The sequence below is a fragment of the Centroberyx affinis genome, unplaced genomic scaffold (assembly GCF_046629955.1).
Source record: "Centroberyx affinis isolate AG114_WGS23_722 - 3 ecotype Tasmania unplaced genomic scaffold, CSIRO-AGI_Caff_v1 ptg001311l_1, whole genome shotgun sequence".
Lineage (NCBI taxonomy): Eukaryota > Metazoa > Chordata > Actinopteri > Beryciformes > Berycidae > Centroberyx > Centroberyx affinis.
Genome location: NW_027279816.1, coordinates 211679 through 234087, shown reverse-complemented (window position 1 = coordinate 234087; position 22409 = coordinate 211679). Strand labels below are relative to the sequence as shown.

General features: G+C 40.5%; 1 protein-coding gene across 2 annotated transcripts in view; it reads right to left on the bottom strand.

Moving 5' to 3' along the window:
- The window catches only part of cpne5b (copine Vb), a 120836-nt gene that overhangs the window by 38128 nt on the left and 60299 nt on the right, over window positions 1-22409 (bottom strand). For both annotated transcript variants that reach the window (XM_071525624.1, XM_071525625.1), the window contains one exon: window positions 1367-1430. In XM_071525624.1, the coding sequence (XP_071381725.1) occupies window positions 1367-1430 (64 nt within the window). The remainder of the gene's footprint in view (window positions 1-1366; window positions 1431-22409) is intronic.

Here is a 22409-nt window from a genome sequence, read left to right as displayed (position 1 = left end):
GTGTGCACTCGGTGCCACATTTGTTTCCGAATGAAACAAGAACCAGGCATGTTAATGTAGGTGTGTTTGTATGTAAATGAATATCAAGAAGGGTGTGAATGTGTGTGTGAGAGAAAGTTTTTTGTGTGTGTGTATGTGTGTGTTTGTGCTTGTGTGTGTGTTTATGTATGTGTGTGTGTATGGTTGTCTGTGTGTTCATGTGTGTGTGTGTGTGTGTGTGTCCCACAGGCTACAGAGGACAAGGTCAGGCAGGGCTGAGTTTTAATTAAGCAACGCTCAGTCTCACACAATCATCAGCCAAGCCGTTTTTTATGGCTGGGAGCTGGTACACGCCAAGTGTGAAATAATCATCTATTGATTCACTTCTGTGTCTTTGTATCTCTTTCTCTCTATCTCTCTCTCTGTCTCTCTCTCTCCCCCACACACATACACACACTCACACGAACACACAAACACATTTATCTCTTTTTCTCTTCATCTTATCACTGCTCTTTCATTATGATTATGCCATTCTTTCATCCTGTCTTGCACTCTCCCTCCTCCCTCTGCTCGCTCTGTGCCTTTTGCTCTGTTGCACTCCCTTGCTTCTCAATATCCCTTCCTAATCTGTGAGCTGGGAGCTCAGTGAAGCATCCAAAGCTTTATGCCACAGTGTTAGATGAGGATAGGATGAGTTAAGGGGACAGGCGGCACTCACCCTATCATGTTTCTGGGCTATTTCATTAGACATGGGCCACTCAGCAGAGTGATAGCAGCTGTTCTATCTGCTATTCTCTGAAGTGTGTGTTTGTGTGTGTGTGTGTGTGTGTGTGTGTCTGTGTCTGTGTGTGTGTGTGTGTGTGTGTGTGTGTGTCTGTGTGTGTGTGCATACATGTGTGTGCATGTGTGATAGATAGATAGATAGATAGATAGATAGATAGATAGATAGAAGAAGCTCTGCCGTGTGTGTAATTCTTGGCAAGTATCCAAGCTTTTGGCAAGCACCCTAATTATTCAGTGCCACAGCAGGCTTGGTCAGCAAGTGTTGTTCGAAGGAAAATAGAGGAAAGTTGGGAGAGATGGAAAGGATTCTTTGAAAAAAGTTAATAGTGGAAATTAGACAAAATGGTGTTATAAAGCGTTGCAGCATTTTTCAAAGGACATTTGGAGTGAATAGTAAGCAAGAATCCTGAGGCAATCTAAAATCCCAACCATAAAATGAGCATTTTCACTTGGGCCTTAATATTTTGCTGCCAAGATGAGGTAGGCAAAATGAAGGCTATGCACCTCCCCCCCCCCCCCCCCCCCACCCCCCACCCCCCCCCCCCCCCCCCCACCCCCCCAATAGCACCCCATGACAGGGAGATTGTTATTGTGGCTTACTCACTCGACAATTGCCCAGTTCCTCTGCAGACAGAATGATGGTGCCACATTTCTTCCCTGGGATCCCTCTGTAGAGGAATGAAAGAAAACAAGAAAAGCTCAACAAAGAAAGGAAAACCTCTTCTGTTTCCTCGGCTCTATCAAGAAAGGTCACTGAATGGCTGGAATCATTATGGAAGGCCCAGTCATCAGTGAGTGAATTTGTCCTACTGATGGACAGGCAGAAGAAAACACATTACATTCAATAACAAAAAGTATGAAACACACAGTCCCTTTGCGTTGACTCATCCTTGACATTCCTCGACCTATAGAAAGTCGCAATCGTGTTTTAAGATCTTAACTCAATATAGGTTCATATGCTCACCCTGAGCCTCTGTTGGCTGGCTAACAGTTTCATGTAAAGTGAATGCTGGGTGCTCCAATGATAAATTATACATACCTCAATATAAAGACTATTTTCCAGGATCTACCCTATATTCACTGCCCTATTTGCAGAGATTTTAAAAGCTGGAGGGCTCATTTGATAGTACTGTAGGCTACTGGCAATTTAATAAAATAGCAGGAAAAAGCTATCATGTAAATTTTCCCTCGTAATCTGTCCCCCATGGTGAACATGGCCTTCATATTAAACCTGCAATAAGCGATATCAGACCTTATTACCAATCCTGAAAGAAATGTGTGCTATGTGGAGATTTCATTGAGACATAAAGATATAAACCAATATCCACAGAGTGGGCCAGCTGTGCTGCTGTTTTTACCTCTTTTCTAAAGCTTGTTGTCAAACTCCGCTCCTCGCTGTTTAAAAGTGGCGCTCTCCCCCTCCCATCCCTGAAAAAGATTCTCGTAGTGGTGGAATCGATGAAGCGAGTGAGTAAACTTGTTTAACTAGTAAACTTGCTACCGACTTCTTCACTTGTCATTGTGGGACATGTAACCTTCAGCAGGAGAAAGATCTGCCAAAGCAGAACTGATAACCGGTGACACTTCTCTGTTGGTACGGTTAGCTTAGCTATTAGCCTTTATGCACGGTTTGTAATTAGGGGCTTCTGTAGTGCAGTAGCTTTGCTGTGCTTTATTTACAAATGTGTTGCGGTTTCTGTGACCCTCTAGTGGTCGGAAAATCGCTTATTGCAGTAGAGAGTAAGCCCACCTAAACTTAAAGGTCCCATACCGTGTAAAACAGGATTTCCCTTGCCTCTTTGGTTGGATGTGCTATTGTGAAAGTATCAAAACGCACAGTCGCCAACTAAATCCACACAATCCATATTAGAAAACCAAGCCTCTAAATGAGCCCTTTGGATTTCTGTAACTTTGTGGCGTCACAAAGGTTCACTCATTATCATTTTTGTAAGAAATAACAGTTAAGTGTTTTTTTTTTCAAAGCGGGTGAGCGGTTGTCATTGTTTATTACCGGAGAGTTTTCCCTGCCTCTCGCTATCTGCAGCTGCCCTGGACTGTGGTGTCTCACATTTAACTCTTGAAGTTGTTAGCCAATCAGAACAGAGTGGTCGTTAATATCAATCAGCCTTAAAGACACAGCAACAGAAACAGCCTGTTCTTGGCAAGGCTCAGAGAGATGCTGGAAAATGGATTGACACCACACAAACAGCTTTGAATGGACCTCAAGACATAAAATAAAACACTGGAAAGTGTAGAATATGGGACATTTAATTTACTGAATTAAGATATGTATCTGGATGCTGAACATTTTTGCCTCTAAGACCCATAATGTCCATCATACATTTTTGGCTACCATTTTTGATTGTTTGAAAAACCTTAAAAACTATTCTTCTTGTGAACCGCAAAATGACACTGAATTTGGCAAGTGAATTAATTGGGTTTATCTTTACTTAGTTGCTTACCTGGTGTGACCTCCAATCTAATTAAATGGTGGGACGTGCTTTAAACGATTGTTTTTAAACCATTTAGATCAGATGTTTCTCAATGGAAATGAGGAAAGCAGGCGGGAAGATTACACAATCAGAACAGCCATCCAAAGCTCAACCTTCTATCAATCCTCTCAACTCCCTTATTACACTGAAACAGAGTGCAGAAGGGGAATGGTCAATTTCTTTGAAGCTAGCCTCCAGAAAACACTTGTTTTTTATTGTTGGCTCTCCATTATTTCTCTGCCTTAGCCATAAGAGTAAATGCCCCCCTCGGTGAATGTTATGAGCCTTATCATGTGTTTTATTTTAACAGTCTCCTTTGATCATGTTATGAGTGTCCATCATTTGGAGTGTTTACAATTGGACAAAATCAATCTGCCAGCCACAGTGCAAATGAGACAGCTGGGACACACAGACAAGCAGAGGAGACACAACGACTCCAATATCTTTCACACTTTCTGCTTCCTTCAACAAGTCTGTCCTCTCCTCTTTCCCTTCCTTTCTTACTTGACTTGGCTTCTCTTCTCTTTGCTTATCTCTCTCTCCTCTAGATCAATAGGAAATCCCTCTCTTTATAGTGTGTGTGGATACAGTGTGTGTGTGTGTGTGTGTGTGTGTGTGTGTGTGTGTGTGTGTGTGTGTGTGTATAAGTATTGTGAGTATTGGCAGCCTGTCAAACAAGAATAAATCTCTTAAGTCCCTCAGTCCACACAAGGTGACAGGTGGAATTGAATAGTAAGGAATAGAGGAATAGACATTTATATATTAGGACATGAGAAGTCAGAAGTGGAAACGAGGTAAAAAAAAAAAGGAACTACTTTTTATTTTGCAGTGACATTCTTTTCCTCATATGCATCTTTTTTTAAACATAGCTACTTGTACATTTCCCCTTCCCCTGAAAAACTTTCTCTGCAATGCATTAGTGGGAACCCTATACTGTGTTGACTGTTAATCATTAATCAGAACAAACCCATTCCCGTTCCTTATCAACATGAGACCCCATGTATAAAAAACTGCTCCCAGTTAAGGCCTGTTTCACTCAAATATTACTTACATAAGTGATTCCCCAGCCGTTTTCCCCAGAAAATCCATCAACTGGATGTGTGTTAATTACGGCATTCGCCAACCATTGCTTTTCACTAAGGTGCTTCCTGGTACATTTTTATGTTTTTGCTAACGTATACAGGGGCGAATTCACAAAAGGATTGCGCGGCTTTTGCTGACGCTAAACCTGTTCAAATAAGACAAAAAGAAACCGTGTAATTCACAAAGCACTCGCAAAGGGTGAAATCATTGATTTCATCATCATCATCATCATTGATTACATTTATATAGCGCTTTTCTAGGTACTCAAAGCACTTCACATATGGGGGGGGGGCTCAACTCATCCACCACCGATGTGTAGCACCCACCTGGGTGATGCACGGCAGCCAGTTTGCGCCAGAACGCTCACCACACATCAGCTATCTCAGTGGAGAGTAGAGGACTGAAAGAGCCAATTAGGTAACGAGGGATGATTAGGTGGCCATGATGGAAGGAAGGCCTGTTTGGGAATTTTGCCAGGGCACCGGGGTTACACCCCTACTCTTGCGATGAGTGCCGATGGGACCTTTATTGACCACAGAGTCAGGACCTCGGTTTAACGTCTCATCCGAAGGACGGTGCTCACTCACAGGACAGAGTCCCTCTCTCTGCCCTGGGGCATTGGGGATATTATGCATGAGACCAGAGGGAAGAGCACCTCCTACTGGTCCTCCAACACCACTTCCAGCACCAGGTGGTCTCCCATCCAAAGACTGACCACAGCCAAACCTGCTTAGCTTCCCAGGCAAGCTAGCAATGTAATGCAGGAGCTATGGTGCTGGAAATGCACCGCTAACTGCACTGCCACACAAATAGCGTCTCGGTGCTCCTGTGCTATTTGCACGTATTTAAATGAGGTAATATGCATACATTTGGCGCAAAATTGGGCCCTTTCTATGCAAATAAGCCTCATTGCAAAAACAGTCCAATTCACAAAGATTGGCGCTAATTGCCACACGTAGTTAGAGTGAAATTGTTAGCGTATTCAGAGAGTTGGTGGTAAATGAAACGCATTTATAAGGGGCGTCACACCCAGACTTTCCAGTGATCATGGCAGCAGTGATTGTAGCCAGGCGAAGGCATCGTAATGTTGCAAATGTCTCTGCAAAAATTCCACCTTTGAGTGACCTAAAAAATAAAATTGTCTGTAAATACAGTCTGTAAATAATATTTTGACATTATTATTATTATTACTATAGAACTTTAACACAGATTGCTTCACAAACAAAAGCAAATAAATCTCACTAGTCAGCCCAGCGGGCCTTATTTTGGCCTAAAGATTCAACACCATGGACAGCTCCGCTCAAACTCATTTATTTTGGGATGCAGTGAGATGCAATGACAAACTCGCCTGTGTCAATTCCCTTCAGACCTGGATATTAAATCCCAAATATGGTTTCTCGCTGTCCCGGTCAAATTTCTTGCCTGAAGTTTTGAGGAATGCCTCTGCACCTCGTCCGTCAGGACTTGGGGTCTAAGTGGGGTCTCGGGGTCTAAAAATGTTTCTCTTTCTCTCTGCCATTGTCCTGCCTACTGTGTTCTTGGCGCAAAGGCAACATTTATATTTTGCCACATTGATAATTGCAATCAGACGCAAAACAGTGGCAAATTGCACTCAGTTGCAACACGTTATGGGCGTGTTTGCGCTGGTATATCATTAGCGCAATATCTTCTATCTCGGTCCTTGAGACGGAACTTTTAGCATGGTGCTATTAGCGGCCGCAATCCATTCTTTGTGAATTCGCCCCTCAGTTTTTTAGACAAGTGGTTGTTAACTTAGGGGTAGCAGCAACTCACTGCTGGCAATTACTGGCCACCTTTGACTAATCACTTGGGTTTTCTTTCACCCACAAATTCATCATAATGCTTCATGCTGCAGGTTGTGAAAGTGAAAAAGATGCACACAACTAGCCTAATTGAATATTTACTTCACACTTAATAGTAAGTCTGGCATTTGCATCGAAACTGCATTGCCTTTCTCCCTTTCCTTTCCACATAAGATTTACCATATCTAGATGGAGTTGGTAATGGATGAAAGCAAGGATAACTTAAACTTCCTGTTCTGCCCTCCTTTTCACACAAAAATATTCTTGTTTCCACTCAAAACATGCTAAGGTCAGAAGACTGGAGAAAGTGCTCTCCAGCTGTGTGAAAGCCATTAGAAAGTACTCGGTCGCCCTGTGTGTAGGGTTGTGTGTGTGTGTGTGCATGTGTGTGTGTGTGTGTGTGTGTGTGTGTGTTAAGAGGTAGATGGAGACCTTTGATCCACAGAGTGAAAGACTCCCATCGATCTTCAGGTGTGGATACAAGCCTGGTCGCATGGACTAGTGATGCAGGAAAATGTGTCTTTTCTCACTTCAAATCACACACACACAGACACACACACGCACGTACACACACACTCACAGACACTAGGCACCCCATGTACCACTAGTTCAAAAATAAAGTTCTCAGAAGACAAATGACTCCATAACTTTCCTTCTCAACAACCTCCTTCCCTCACCTTCTGTAACCCAATCAATTCCCCCTTAAGTCTTCCCAGAAATAGCCTGGGCTCTTCAGGCCACCAAACAGCTAAAACAACGGACAAAAGAGTTTGTGTAGAGACAAAAGCGATGTGTAGCTGAACTGAAACTGTGTAGGCAAAACACAGCTGCTACTGTATAGCCATAATAAGCAATGCAGTGCAATGCAGGCACCAATCATGCATCACCAATGTTGATGTTAGGCTTCAAAGCCCTAGGACAAAGTTGACTCATTGATAGTGCATTTTGAAATAGCAGAAATAAGCGAATGTCAATGAGAAAATGAAGTGTCATAGATAGATAGAAGGACATAGATGCAGTGTTATGTGTGGTACTTTAAGCCAGAAAGTGATAGCTCTACATAAAATGTACACAGGTTTCTGACTGACAATTATTCTGACAGGTATTGGACAGATTATTGATTGATGATTCAATATTGCCTGTTAGAGGGGGTGTATATGTGAAAAGATGGACACGTGTACACATGTGGAATGAGCATGTGCTTGTGTTCGTGTATTTGTGCATGTGTACAGTATGCATTGAGTGTGTATGTTCACATGTGTGTATCTGTGTGTAACCACCAATGTTCAAGATCTGAGTCTCCTGCCCTCTTTCCACCAGGCTGTGAACAGCTGTATTTTAGGAATATGTAATTTATGATACTGCAAGTGAACTTACTCAGGGAGAAAAACAAATCCAGTGGTGTTACACTGCAATCTGTCTCCTGCTGAATTTGATCCCTCTCCTCTTTTATGCCTGTGTATGCAAACAATCTCACCCACCTATTTACCTAGGCAGGGACTGGAAGAGGGAGATGGAAATGATGAAATAAGATCCCCTTTGTGCATTACTGTTGATTTGCAGCAGCAAAAAAATGCTTGCAAATTCCTTAAACTTATCGATTTAAAGCTTGTCTCAGTTATGGAGAAGGGGCACTGGATTGTGTCAATGTGGAGCTGAAACAGCTTTATCTCAAATGGCAACTTCTTAAGGGTGCTGCACAAGATACTGCTCCCTTGTATTACTGAAAACCTGGAACTTCAATCTAAAAAATGGGTCAGGCAATAAGTTTTGTTCTTTGAACTGCACCTGGGCAAATTAGACTGCTGTTCTTGCAACAAGTTAGGTATTTCTTTTAGTATGCCTGAAAACAAAGCACTGTTTTTCTCTCTTTATTAGGAGCTTTGGAGAGTGAAAGCACTGGTACACTCCATCCCAGTACATGCATAATGTAACCTATCCATTAGCACAATGCTTCAAAGACCCACAGGGCGCACACAGGAGTGTTTTTGAACCACCGATATTAAAGGAGGGATTTTCAGAGGGCTGTATACTGATAAAGTGCAATTGCACACTGACACTGAGAGAGAGAGAGAGTGTGTGTTGTAGCTCGTCACTCCCATGCAAATATTCTCTCCCATAATTTAGTCACTCAGCATAAACACACACACATACATGCACACCACTCCAGTTCACAGAGATGAGAATCTTTAATTACTGAACTCTTCAAGGAAAGAAAGACAAAAACAAACCAAAGAACCCGCTGTGAATAAAGAACAATTTCATTCATTTCAGGGAGATATGAGATATCCGATATCCATGTGTGTCTGTGTGTGTGTGTGTCTGTGTGTGCTTTCAGAGAAACATTGTTTGAATCACTACCAGTGAACATATTGTGTGTGTTGGTAATCCTGGACCTAACTCTCCATTCTGAAGTTTGTTTCCAGGTTTGGCATTCCTATTTAAACATAATTAGTGCAATTAATTCAGTGCGATACGATGCTGAGAGAGACAGGGCGATGACATGCGACAAGGGTATTGGGTCGAATTCGAACCCAGGACGTTTTTTCAATACATGTGTAACAACGCATTATGTAGTAATACCGCACTATGTAATAACACGACAAAATGTAATAAATTTTCACTTCATTATGTAATAACACCCGCATTTTGTAATAATCTGCCGCATGTGTGTGTGTCTCCTGACATTTGTGTGTACCAGTACTTAGATGTTTGTGTCAGTATAACACTCAGTGTCGTGCAGTTTCTATGTCTCTATGAACCCTCAAGTACAGTTTCTATTAAGCTAAGGAATACAGTGACACTTAATGTAGTTTTAACCAATGAAAGATACTACTAATCTACTTTTTAAAATGAATTTTGAGTCAGTATGATTCATGCTAGAATGCATAAAATAAAAAATTAAATAAATTAAATAAAACATTGTTGTTATATTGTTATAACGATTTTTATGAATGAAGACATCCATTTTGGTTGGTTATTATATAATGCACCATATTATTACATTTTCATCAAAAAAAAAGTGCAACTCCCGTATTTTGTAATAACCACCGCAATATGTAATAATTGATTACAAAATACGGGGAAATTTATTACATACACTGCGTTTAGGTTGTGTATTACAAAATGCGGCAGATTATTACAAAAAGCGGGTGTTATTACATAATGAAGTGAAAATGTATTACATTTTGTCGAGTTATTACATAATGCGGTGTTATTACATAATGCATTGTTACAACGTGTTTACATGGTACGTGTCTTATCCAACTGAGGCACCAAGACACCCCAAGAATAACTATTTTTTTAACCTTTATTTATCCAGGGATAGTTGACTGAGCACGCTTGTCCTTCACATTCATACAGTTCCACACATTCACACTGGGAGCTGCCCAGTACAACCACTGAGCAGTTGAGAGTTCAGTGCCTTAGTAATTCACTTTGCCAGTTTCCCAGCCAGTCCATGGATTTCAATAAGCCTGCTTCTCTACCCCTTTACTACCGCTGCCTCATTTATGCAGGCTATGTATCGCTGTTTCTGAATACAAGAAGAGGATTGTAGTTCTGTGAAAATTCACACCTAAGATGTGAACATTAATCAAGTTACATTTTCACAATAAAACAACATTTACTTCCTTTTATTAAATACCTTTCATAAAAAAAAAACAGACCTGAATTGTAGGAAGTGATTGTGCTGTAAATCGTGTCTCACCCCTGACCAACTGACCTGAATTTACCTCTTGATGACCACAACAGTGTGTGCAGCATTTGTTTTGCTTAAGCGTTTTAAGGACATGCATGCACACACACACACACACACACACACACACACACACACACACACACACATATGTACACCTTCCGAGTAACAGCTTTTTATTGCACTGTTCTGCCTTTTCTGTTGGAATCTCAAATCTGCACAGTATGTACATTATTACCACAGGCAACTACTGTATTTCTAAGGGAAATGAACGTAGAGGCAGGATGAGGAATTTCACATCTTGTAAATCTAGTTTTGCCCTTGGGAGTGTGGAAGATGTATCATTATCATGTCTCACAGTATAGAATTCTTGTAAAGTTATATTTTACTTTTTTCACATTTTAAAACTACATCAAGAGTTCTGAAGTCTGTGTTGAGTTGTAACAGTCAGTTATATTCACATATATGAAAGTAATTAGAGGTGAAGTCATTTCATGTTTCAAGACAATCACCACCACATTTTCTTCATGCACATTGCATCATTATGGCTCCAAATCATTTATGAAATATATATTTTATACATAAGTATGGGTATGTTACATTCTGAAGATATCGTAAGCCCTTACAGACAAGGGTTTTCAACAGATTTTATATTTCTTTTCTTTTCATGGCTTTTATTATATTTTTATTATCCAAAATGTTGCATACTGTCCAAATGTAATCCTATGGTTGCCATGCAATTACAATTGTAGAAACTGTAAGACACTGCACAGTGCTACACTACTGCAGTTACTCCATATGGACTATGTTGATTGATACAGCTATAAAATATGAATAATGAGATCAAATAACAGGAAAACCTGATTTGTAGCAGTAGGATGTGACTTTCAAATGAACAAGTCTGAGAAAGATTGCCCAAATATCCTAATCGCTCCCCCACTACTATGAACCTCTGGACCTTTTTATACTAAACATATATGGGTTATTCGTGAAGCAGTGGTTGCAGGGAGACTTTGGGACTCTTCAAATAATAAAGATGAAGCTTTTGCATAGAGACTGGCTCAAAATGGTAACCTGAGGCATGTCTTTTGCCAGTGCTGCATGATTGTCAGAATACTTACTTTTTTTTATGTTATTACCCAGCAAATTTTGTTGATTTTTCAGTGACAGTTACTTTGAGGTGACATGTGTTGATTGGATAGTTGTTTGCTCACTCCTGATAGAGCTGATATGTCTCAGGTGTGAGTGTTAAATGAACTTTGATAGGTGTGGACTTATATAAACACTGGCATAGTGTTGCTTTTCTCAGAGTTGCTCTCAGGAACCATTTGTCACTCAACAATTAAAAGTGGGCAAAGGAAAATCACAAACTGCTTTTTTATGTGACTGCCTGATAATTATATGGTTGGATTGTTTGGAATAGCTGATCACATCAGTGAGTACAAGATGAAGCTTTCCCACTGTAGTTTCCTTTCCTTGTCTGTCCATTTTATATCTTAATAAATCACATTCAGACTGTTAAAATGTTAAAGATTGCCTTTCTGACAAAAAGTTGAAAATGACCTCTGACACCCAAAACTAGAAACAAGCCTCGCCAAACCAGGCTGGAACAATGAATGATTTGGATTGCCGCACTGTGGCACTATTTTGTGTGCATAGACAACCCTAAGGTTTGTGCTTTAATGGTCTCAAATCCTTTTCATAATTGCCAAAATGGCCTGGAAGCATTTTAATAACTGCTGTAAAATCATGCACGGTTAGACATGGAACCTAACGTTTTGAAAGGGTTTGGCATACAGAGAGAAGCAAAGTTTCAAGTAATAACATAAACAAATTACCCATTTTTAAAAAATTGTAAGGGTATTGCTAGAGGCACAAAGGGGTTCTGTTTTTTTGTGTGTAGACCATCTTACATAGCCAGTCCCCGATGGCCATTGTACTGTATAATCTGTGACTTCTGGAGATGGGGGGGGGGCTTCCAGTTGAGAACCCTACACAAAGACCACTAGCAGGGATCTTGAGAATAGCCCTCATTGATTCACTCTCACCAACAGCTGGAGTGGAAGCCCAGAAAATTCACTAATGATCAACAAAGAAACAAAGGGAGGTTTGAAGCATTGAGGGAGGAGGGCGAGATGTAGAAGAAATACATGACAGCAAGACACACCGGCTCTCTAAGGGTTTGCAGTTTTGCACACATTGCAATTTAATAATTTAAATAAAAATCGAAATATTATCAGTGTCATGAATATTATCTGGAACTTCCTTGTTTGCAGCCTTCTAGTGGCATACTGTATCTACTGTACATCTAAATTGTCCACTATTTGTTCCTGTTCCTAAGCAAGACAAAGATTTATCTGCCATCATGACTTCAGGCCAGCCACACTCACCTGAGACAATGAAAACCTTTGAGCAGCTGCTTCTGTCCTACCTTAAATAAGTTCCACTATTCAGCCTTCTGCAGTTTGTCTACAAGGAAAATCAGTTAGTGGATCCTATGCTGAAGACCCTGTTTGTGAACTTCATACTCACACTCAACACCATTATTCCGGAAATGCTCCAAAGCAAAGCGAAAATCTCCAAAGCAAAGCATCCTTCCTTCCTCCATGTTGTCCACACTGCTGAGCAGGACCTTGGCTGTCAGCTGCCCCATTAATGAACTGCATGACACCAGGCCAGATGAAGAAAAGGATAAGAAGGATTGTCACCACACTTGCACACCTAGACAACCATCTGTTGCAAAAACTCCCCTCGGACTCTCTGGACTTCTCCTCACCACCCAATGGAATCATCTGGAAACTGCTGTTAGTATTTATTACCATACTATCTATCATTACATACTGTTTATTATTACCAAGTGATATTTACAGTACACACAATCTTGCATTATTTACAAATGTCTGCATTTCAGACCTTACATACTGTACTATGTCACCTTTCATTCTCAGCACTACAGACTTCCATGCTCATAATACAGATGCTCATAATTCATTTCATGCAGCTCATACTATTGAGTATAACTTTGCCATGGAACACTGGATCAACGCGCTACTGATTACTTAGTTATTAGTATGCCTTGAACAGAAACACTGTGTTTCTGATTTGTACAGTAGTTTCACTCTGCTATAAGACATCAAGAACAAGAAGTCAACAAAAGAATGGCACAAACCTTACAAGGTAAACAGTGTGTGCAGTCAATTCTATGTACGTTATGCTTGTAAGTGAATTGCTTTCCAGCTGCAGTGAACAGTTCTGTGTCTCATTCCAAGGTTCCTGTCCACAGGTCACCTAATCCATTCCACTCAGCCGCTTTCGTCTCAAACGGTGATCACGAATAAAAGAAGTCACCGCATTTAGCCTCATGGCGGCTTTTACCGATCCTCAGACCACAAGCCACACACTGTGACTTAGCCGAGTGGGAGAGAGGAAAGTAATAGCACCATGGGGGTGTCCTTTAGGGAGCCGATCTGAGATGGTGATTATCGGCTGCCATTAACATGGACCAAATGCCCATCAGTATGTTTGGGAGGCATAAAGGTGAATGAGTGTTGGAAGTGAGGCTTCCTGTGTGGAAGGCACTTACTGATGATGAATACTGCCTGCTGTTATTGGAATGGCATAACAACTATTCATGATCACTTAATTTTATGGACATTTGGAAGCACCAATTCATGCAAATATTTTGGATTATCTAGTGAAGACAGCAACTAATTGAGCACAGATGGTGTTTATGGTTATGTTTGTTGGAAAAGGTGAAAGAAAGAGACTTTTCTAGTTAGCTAGAAAAGGCATTCAGAAATGTAGGACAATGTTTTTCATACAGCAAGGCACTGTACCGTAAATTATAATAACAGTACACAAACAGCACTGTGAACAAGCCTAACATAAGAAAATTGAAGGTAAAGTACAAGGGAAATAAAACAGAACTGAAAATGAAACAAAAGATTACAATTACTACAGCAAGTGTGTGTGTAAGACAGAGAAGAAAGCACTGCCACAGAATGTGGTGTGTGCATGTGTGTGTGTGTGTGAGCATGTGCATGAGCATCACATCAACGACTTGATCAGGTGAGCGATTTCAGACACTTTGATCTGAGCTTCCTATTGTCTGTAACTGGTCACTGACAGTTTTTCAACCAATTCTGTCTATGGTTACAGCATACTATGGTTGACTCATTGACGCATGACGCATTTTTTATCATCTGATCATGCCAGGATGCATTAACTGGCGGGTCTGGACACTGTAAAACCAGATTTTGTTGGTATTGCAATCCGATGAGCCAGACCACATCCGTGGACAGTTAGGCTTGCCTTGTGCCTGGGATTCTATGTTGTATGGATGTAATTACAGTGTAAAGATGTAAAGAGATGGAGAGGCAGAGCAGGGACATGTGACATGGATTAAATAAATATGGACATACACAAAGGAGATGTGTAATTTCAGGCCAAGTACAAATACCCACAGATGTGGTCTCACTGTTAAAAGTGTAACGGTAGCCTCTGTTTACTGAAGGGGGTCTTTACAAAAGCAGATGCCTCACTGACCTTATTCCTCTTGCTTTTCCCTTATCCCCTTGTTATTGCCTGGCTGAAGAACCTTCAGCACAGCATGACAGTGGGGATACCAATTAGCCCAGGCAGAGGGACAAGTGTTTGGCAACAGTTTTTTAAACTCCTTGCTGCCATTCAGAAATTCACATTAATAAGCTGAAATGGAATTACTGTGGGGATGTACTTCATATTCACTTTTAAGTGGATTTCATGGCTTCCAACGTAACTGTAACTCCTTATTCAATGAAATATACACAATCGTACTGTATCTGAAAGTACTTTCTGTATTCGCTGTGAATACTGTGGCATGCAAGAAGTATCAACTTGCTCCATGTTAATTTAAACAAACATACATACAACAAACATTCAATCCATGCTGAATCTTAAACATTGTTGTAAGCATGACATTGGTGTTTCTGTTCATTGCAACTGATAATTTCCCCTTCAGTCATATAAGACAACATTTTGGGTATTATTTTCTTTTCTGCGTTTTGGTTAGCATTCAATCAAATGAATACCCTATAATATCCTGTCATTTTCAGTGCATCAGTCTTGAAAAAAATGTGCTACTAAATTACCAATTAATTAATATTAATAATGAAAATGGCTAGTGATCAGGTCATATACCAAGACTATTTACAGTAGGTAATGCAAGTGATCTGTTTCTGTCGGCTCTACTGTCGGCTCTATTGAGACAACAGGTAACATGGCTGCACAAACATTGGTTTCTGGGTCACAGAGGAATTAAGGTAGAAGCAGAAAGGAGTGATTGTTGGGATGAGGGTTGGTGCTCTCTGCTGAGGTCGTCTCATTAAATAGAATATGGGACACCTCTGCTGGCCAGGGGAGTTGAGTTAGGTCTCCTGGACAGCAATGGACGGAGCATGTTAGATTTATTCTCTTATTAAAGTCTAATATATCTTTAAGCTGGTTTTAAGCTCCCCTCTTCTCTGTTTTGACCGGGCTTCCTGATGCATCATGTTTGTACAGTTTTTGTGGGTATCCGAAAACCTTTACACCTTAGTGCAGTCCTTAGTGGTACATTCACAGTTGTGTTTTGGGATAATTCTTCCTCTTTAAAGTGGTTTTAAGCAGTCATTGCTGGTGTTTGTTGCACAGAGATCACCTCACAATCAAACAGTGTTGTCAGTACTGCAATGTACTGGCAGTAATGCAATGTACATTGTGGGTCACAATGTACAATGCAATGTACATTAATCTAAAGAACAGACAGTCCACTGAACAAAAAAAAACACTTTGTAGGATTATAAGTCTCCTCAGTGCAAATGTTGATGAAGATCTTTATTGATGCAGTTAAATAGTAATACACAATAAACGATAAATGAACAGCCAATCAGGTTGTAATGTCAGACCTGTCAGTCATTCGTTAATTGCTTCCCCTTGTCATATTGCCTCTGAAGAGCTTTGCCTTTGGTTTTGTTTTAACAGAATAGATCAAATATGACAGAGAGAAAGAGAAGGGAACATAAACATTTACTGGTCAGCCAAATTCCCACAAGGAATTGAATACTCTGCTACTGAATAGTGTATTCGGCACCACAAACAACCCAGGTCTCTCACATATAAAACAAAATATCTACACCTGATAAAGGAAAATCTTTCATGGTGAAAGGAGATACTAGATTACCAGGTTTCAGGTAAGATTACTCAGCCTCTTTAGCCTCCTTCTTTGGAGATCCCACTGGAAATTACTGTAACACACCATATTTAGACGTGGGAAACATGACTGTGAGGAACGTGAAGAACATCATTCTTAGTTCAAGTGGATTACAAAGCTTCAGTTATGACTGCTCTGCTACTGTAATACTCAGGAAACAAACTGATCACTTTTGATGTGTTTAGGGAGGAGACACAAGTTTATTCCACACCACCAGCTCTGTAACCTTTAACACAGAACACCAGCACAACCATCCAAACACACAACAATGTGCAGTGAAGCATGGCCACTCTAACACAATTACTGACTTCACTAACTCTGCCAAAGGGAGAGGCGAAACACTATTTCAGAGCCATAAAGACAGAGAACAGACACAGAGCCCCACCTGAGACATCCACCTCCTCAATTACCCACTGCTGATTCTACAAAGCCTCAGCCATTCGAGACCTCATTTGACTTTATTACACCAGCCACCACAGAGAAGATGCCATTAATCAAATAGAAGAGTGGGGGAATGAGCAGCCACCCAGGAAAGCAAAGAAATGAGCTGGAATGGATGCTACAGTTTCTCTGTTCCACTTCTGCCTTTGAGAGAGAGAGTGACCCAGCATCCATCAAACCTCAAATAGAGCACATATCAAACGGCAATGCTGCCATGTCTTTCAAGGGAGTGGAGCTGTGGTTCGTAGTAAGCCTTATTCATATCTACAAATAAAGGCACTTGAGAACAGCTATACAGTAATTAGTTACAGTTGGTTACTTTATTGATGTGTCTTATTATTTGGTTTGTGGCTAATATTTCATTTCTCTCTGAGGCTTTTTCATCTGCCACAGCAGAAGCTGTCAAAGCATACATCTGGAAATGTAATTTCAAAACAAGCCAAATAAGACAAAATGTGTTGAGAAGAACTCAATATTCAAAGAGGAACACATTAAACAGGCCTGGCAAATTTCACTACATGTGTTTTCACTCTTTCTCTTTATTCTTTTGTTTACACCCTCAAACACAGGGAAGGTGAAATAAAATGGCTTTTTCGCTCATTCTGTTGGAGAGCAAATGACACCTCAGGTAATTAGCATTTTAACAATGGCAGCCAATCTCTCTTATACTTTGTTTGCCATCAACGCTGCTGGCTCCTCTAATTCGTTTGGGAGGGAAATCAATGTTATTTGCCAAAATAGCGTTCAGACAGGCTGTGCAGGAGAGGTGTGCTCTGCCGATTCCTAACCAGATTAAGCAGGGTTGAGCATATCTTTGAGACTGCAAGGTTTAAGTTCAAAGTGCACTGTAATCCGATAAAACAGCCCATCCTCAACAGCACTCCTGAATTAGTTTACTTAGTGCAGCAAACCTCATCTGTCATGTTGATTGATAGCTGTAATTGAATCCACAAAGGATAGAAAAGTTGTTCTACTAACAGATGGCTCAGCTAGGAGAGAGCCATGATGAATGCTGTCTGCAGGAGGAGGAAATGGAGTTTTGCTCAGAGACATCAGACACCAGGGTACTGATGCTGGATGAGTTCTCGCCCAGACAAATACATCATGCTAACAAAATAGTGAGTCATCAAACTGTGTGAGTGTTGTGCAATAACATTTCATGAATGGTTTCTTTGTTATAAGATATACCAGCTCAGAGCTGACATTTATTTTGAAGCATGCAGAATGTAGTTAATCATCATGTACATGCAACCAACATATTGCAGAGCCTTAAGCCTAAGTGTGTCAATATTTATTGTGGGGAACACACATATTGTATACACTTATTGGGGGGAACACATTTTGTATATATATGTTCTCTATTTATTTAGGTTATTTCCTAAATGAGTGAATTAAATGAAAACTGTAGGGCAAGAAATTTATTTTATCCACATTATATTTCCAGATGAAAAGTTCAATTTTTTTCACATATAATATTTTTTCACCACCTTGCTCTTAACATGCTCTCTTGATTTATTTTTTCCAGTTTGAATCATTTCATATGAATCATATGAAACATTTTTTAATCCATTATGTTCATTCAAATACCCTAATTAAATGCAAACAACTGTTCCAAGGTTTATTTTCTATCATTCCCACATTGAATTAGCATAGCAGATATTAAAATTTGTCTCTGTTTTGAAATATTAAAGATAAATAATGAGACCAGTCAGTCATACTATTTACCTCTCAGACTATACAAAAATATAGCCCTGGCTCAGGGTTGATTTCCAGAGGAATGGAAAAATTACTACAGTAGGATCAATCACATAGCACTGTTTTCTCTGCTATTGCGCATGTGCTTAATAAAGGCTCAAGTGACATTGGTTATTGTATTATGGTCATAAGCAAATCTGAATGTAAAAACTACTAACAAACACAAACAATATGCATGTTGTAGCTTTCTACTCCACTCCAGCTCAAGACTAGGTACCAGTCCCAGAAGAGCAACAATTTTATTTCCAAATATCTTTAAGAGTCTGTCTCCCCCAGGCCTGCTGGTGACCGCAGTGTGTGAGGTAGGAACAGCAAGAGGCAAAATCATACTCAGTGACTCAGTATAGGGCTTGAGATTAACTTTTTGGCTCACTATTCAATGTGGGAAATGGATCTCAGAGTGACCAGGCACTCAGAATTTATACTAGCCAATAAAACGTTTTCTTAAAATACAATCAAAGGATTGTAGAGAATATAAGTAACTAAATGCATTTAATCATCTTTATTAGTAATAATAATTATAGAGTATGACAATGCATTTTATTTGTATCAATGTATTTCTTGTGTTACATCACTCAACAATTTTATAATCTCCAAACATGTGAGTAAAAATACAGCAACACAGGAAAAGAAAGTAGGGTTGGGAATTAATTATCAATATAATTAATTAATGTTGCTTTTCTGAGGCTAGTTTGCCAGTTACTGAAAAGTAAAACCCAGTAGGCTACAGCACTTACAGCCTTTAAAGAAAGTAGCCTATGCCAACAAGAAAAATATTATAGATGTTAAGAGAAGCAAAAGAATAACTTAACCCCAGGATTGATCAGAATAGGTTTTCAGACCTATTTTAATGAATTATAGTTTCCAAAGGTTAACAAGCACTGCACAGTTTCCAGTCATGAATGAAATGACTGACATTGTTTGCTAATAGCATGGTTACTATGGCTGTTCATTAGTAGCATGTTTGTATGTTGGCTTGTTAGCTTGTGCTTGTATCATTCTGTCTGACAAAGTGGTTGGTAGTAGCATAGTTGCTCCAGTTTGTTAGTAGGCTATCACTATATTGATTCTTTAGGAAGATGGTGGCTTGTTAGCTTTTGTTTGTCTGTAGCATGCTAGCTGATATATTATTTGCAGGTATTTGCAGCTCTGGATGTTTGTTAGTAGAATGGATGCCAGTGTATTGATTCTTTAGAATGTTGTTGGCTTGCTCATACAGTTTGGTTCTGATCTGCTGAGCGGGCTGCGTCAAGCCAGAGGAGTCAGACGTCCCATTAGCCTGTTGTCAAAATCAGTGTTGAGTTTAGGGTAGTGGAAGTGACTTTAGCTGTGTTTGGTATTGAGAGCGGGTGTTGAGGGGGTTCTGGGATGCCAGAAATCAATGTTAAGTCTTCATGGATCTAATTCAACGAAACATATGTGATGGGAGGAAACCACTTGATAACCCCACTGACAGACCTGCACTCACACACACTCAACTCTTTAACATTTAGATTAGGGGGTTGGTGAATGATGCTGCCTGTCTGATCGTCCTGTAGATTTATAACAGCGTAGCCTGATGTCCGCTATGGTCATCATTTGTGAGTTAAACATTGTTTTGACATCTGAATTGGGCTTCTGTATGAATACTCACCTTGGACTATGACACAATTGCAACATTAAATCCTGTGTATTGGTAAATGCATAAACATAAACTACTGGCATATGGCTTAGAATACGAACTTCCACTAAACACAGTTCAAACTTTGAGTTTTGGGTGATTTCGCCCGTTAATTCTCAGCCTTAGCTATCAGAGAGGTTCCTGGAGCAAGCTAATACTCCTGAGGCGCTCACCCCTCTCTGGCAAACACATTTCCATAGCGCTCAGTGCCCCTGAACCATCCGTTTCACTTCACATACTGTAGAATAGGCATCTAGCCCCTCAACCGCTGAATGCCCTGGGCAGTGCAGCCGTCACTTTTCATCAAGGCATGCCTGTCATGTCAACAGCAGGAGCTGGAGGGGGTGGTGGAAAATGTCTTTCTTTCTTTCTTTCTCAACCTCTATCGTCAACCAGTTGGAATTGCAACAACATTGATAGAACTTGTCTCCTCCTACACAAGTCTCTGGCACCCTCCCCCGTAATTGACACAGTTAAGTCACATTCAAGAGTTGACATGCCACCCTTGATCAGCAACCCACATCAACCGACTGCTATAGTATTATGGTCATTTTGTGCTATGGAAAGAGAAAAGATACATACACACATCCCGATATGGTTTTAAGTAGGTGCTGAGGTACATAATGAAAACCTGGAGTCGAAACACTGTGCAATAGTTGAATAAATGTGGGAGCATTGGAAGCAGTGTGCAGCATTCTCCTTTTTTAATCCGTTTTGTTATGGGACAGTAAAAATCTTACTTACTGCACCTTTAAGATTTCACATGGTCATGGTTTCACACCTCTTCTTATTGGGTAGAACACTCTCGCTTTCTTCTTTGTCATTGTATAGCCTGGCAGACCATGCATGACCTGAATATCAGTCAGTGGAACCAGTAATTTCCATAATGAGAGGGGTCCTCAAAGAGCTGTTGTGCTGTAGGCTGCCATTGTGCGTGACTGTTTTGGTGCATGCAAGCACAAAAAGCGATAACCAGAGATGACTTCATTCCAGTCAACAAATACGGATCTGTGATGGGCATAGCCTGGAGAAATGCAGAAATGTGACCTGCTCTGTCGTTTTCAGTAGCACTAAGTGTGCAACTGTAAAAAGAGAGCACTTTTACATAGTTTCCTATCCTGGTGTTTCTGTGCTGGAGTCTGGTATGTTTCTGAAAAACACCAGTCCTGTGTTGGGTGGTGTTTAGATGTTCATATTAACCTGTGACATCTTCTTTTACAGATCTAAGAATATTTGCAGTTAACCGATTCATACAGGTATATATAGGTCCAATGCATGGGCATGAGATGAAACTTTGGGGAACGTACTGTAACACAGGCCACTGGCTATCGAGATTTAAAAAGCACTGTAAATGTGAAGCACACATTCCTCCGCACCTTTTCCTATTTGACCTAATATTTGACCTTGAAAAGCCACAGTATCTTGAAACAGTCTGTCATTTGGTTTCTATTTCTGTAAGCACATTTGTCTATGTTTACTGCAATTTTATTTTAAGCTAAATTGTGGGCTGTTGAGATAACTGTGAAATGCACAACAGCCTGAGCTGTTGAAAAGCCAGAGTGGGAGTGGAGGCTGCAAATGTGGCCTCAAGCCATGCCTCAATCCTCTAATGTAGTGTTGCCGTACTTACAGAGCATGTGTTGGAGATGCCTTTGTGTGTGTGAGTGGTCAGAGAGAGAGAAAGAGAGAGAAAAACAAGACAATTGCCACAAGCAGCATTTGTGAGAGACAAGCGTAAGGGGAGACTCATATTAGGATCTAGGTTTCAAAAATGACACACTGGATTCATTTTTACTGATGTGATGCTTCTGCTCTGACATTTGGCAGGTACAATGTATGGCTGGACTCCCTGCCTATTGTTTGGGCATGGCACTATTCAAGCAAAGGTATTTTAGAGTATATACGTAGGCCATTTCATTGTCATGACACCAGTCACTGATTCAACCTTTTACCCCTCTTGTTTCTCTGAGTTTGATCCTCTCTTCTCTGCCCTCTCACTTGTTTCAGAGCTAATTTTAACCTAGGACTTGAGCTCAAGATCTACTTACACCAGCTGCATCAATAGATTCTACTGGCTTTCTTCCAAGTGTAGCACAATTGATTTATGCTTTCTTAGAGGGCACATTGCAGGCTAGATGCTAGCTTGGTTCAGACCCACAGTAGAATCTATTAATTTCTTAGATTTCTTGGCCTGTTTTAACCTTTATCCAGGGAAGGTTTTCTGGGCAGGCACGCTCCTTTTCAGCAATGCTCCGCTTCATAATTCATACAGATACATGGGCACATACTCACACCTGTGAGCTGCCCATTTCAATCACAGTCTAAGCCACAGAACAGCTCTCTGGGCAGGTGGGGGTCAAGTGCCTTGCTCGAGAGCACCTCAATGGTAGTTGTTGAGGGAGGGGGGGTGATGCTCACTCACCTGATCTGCACAGACTTTTCCAGCTGGTGTGAGAATTGAACAATT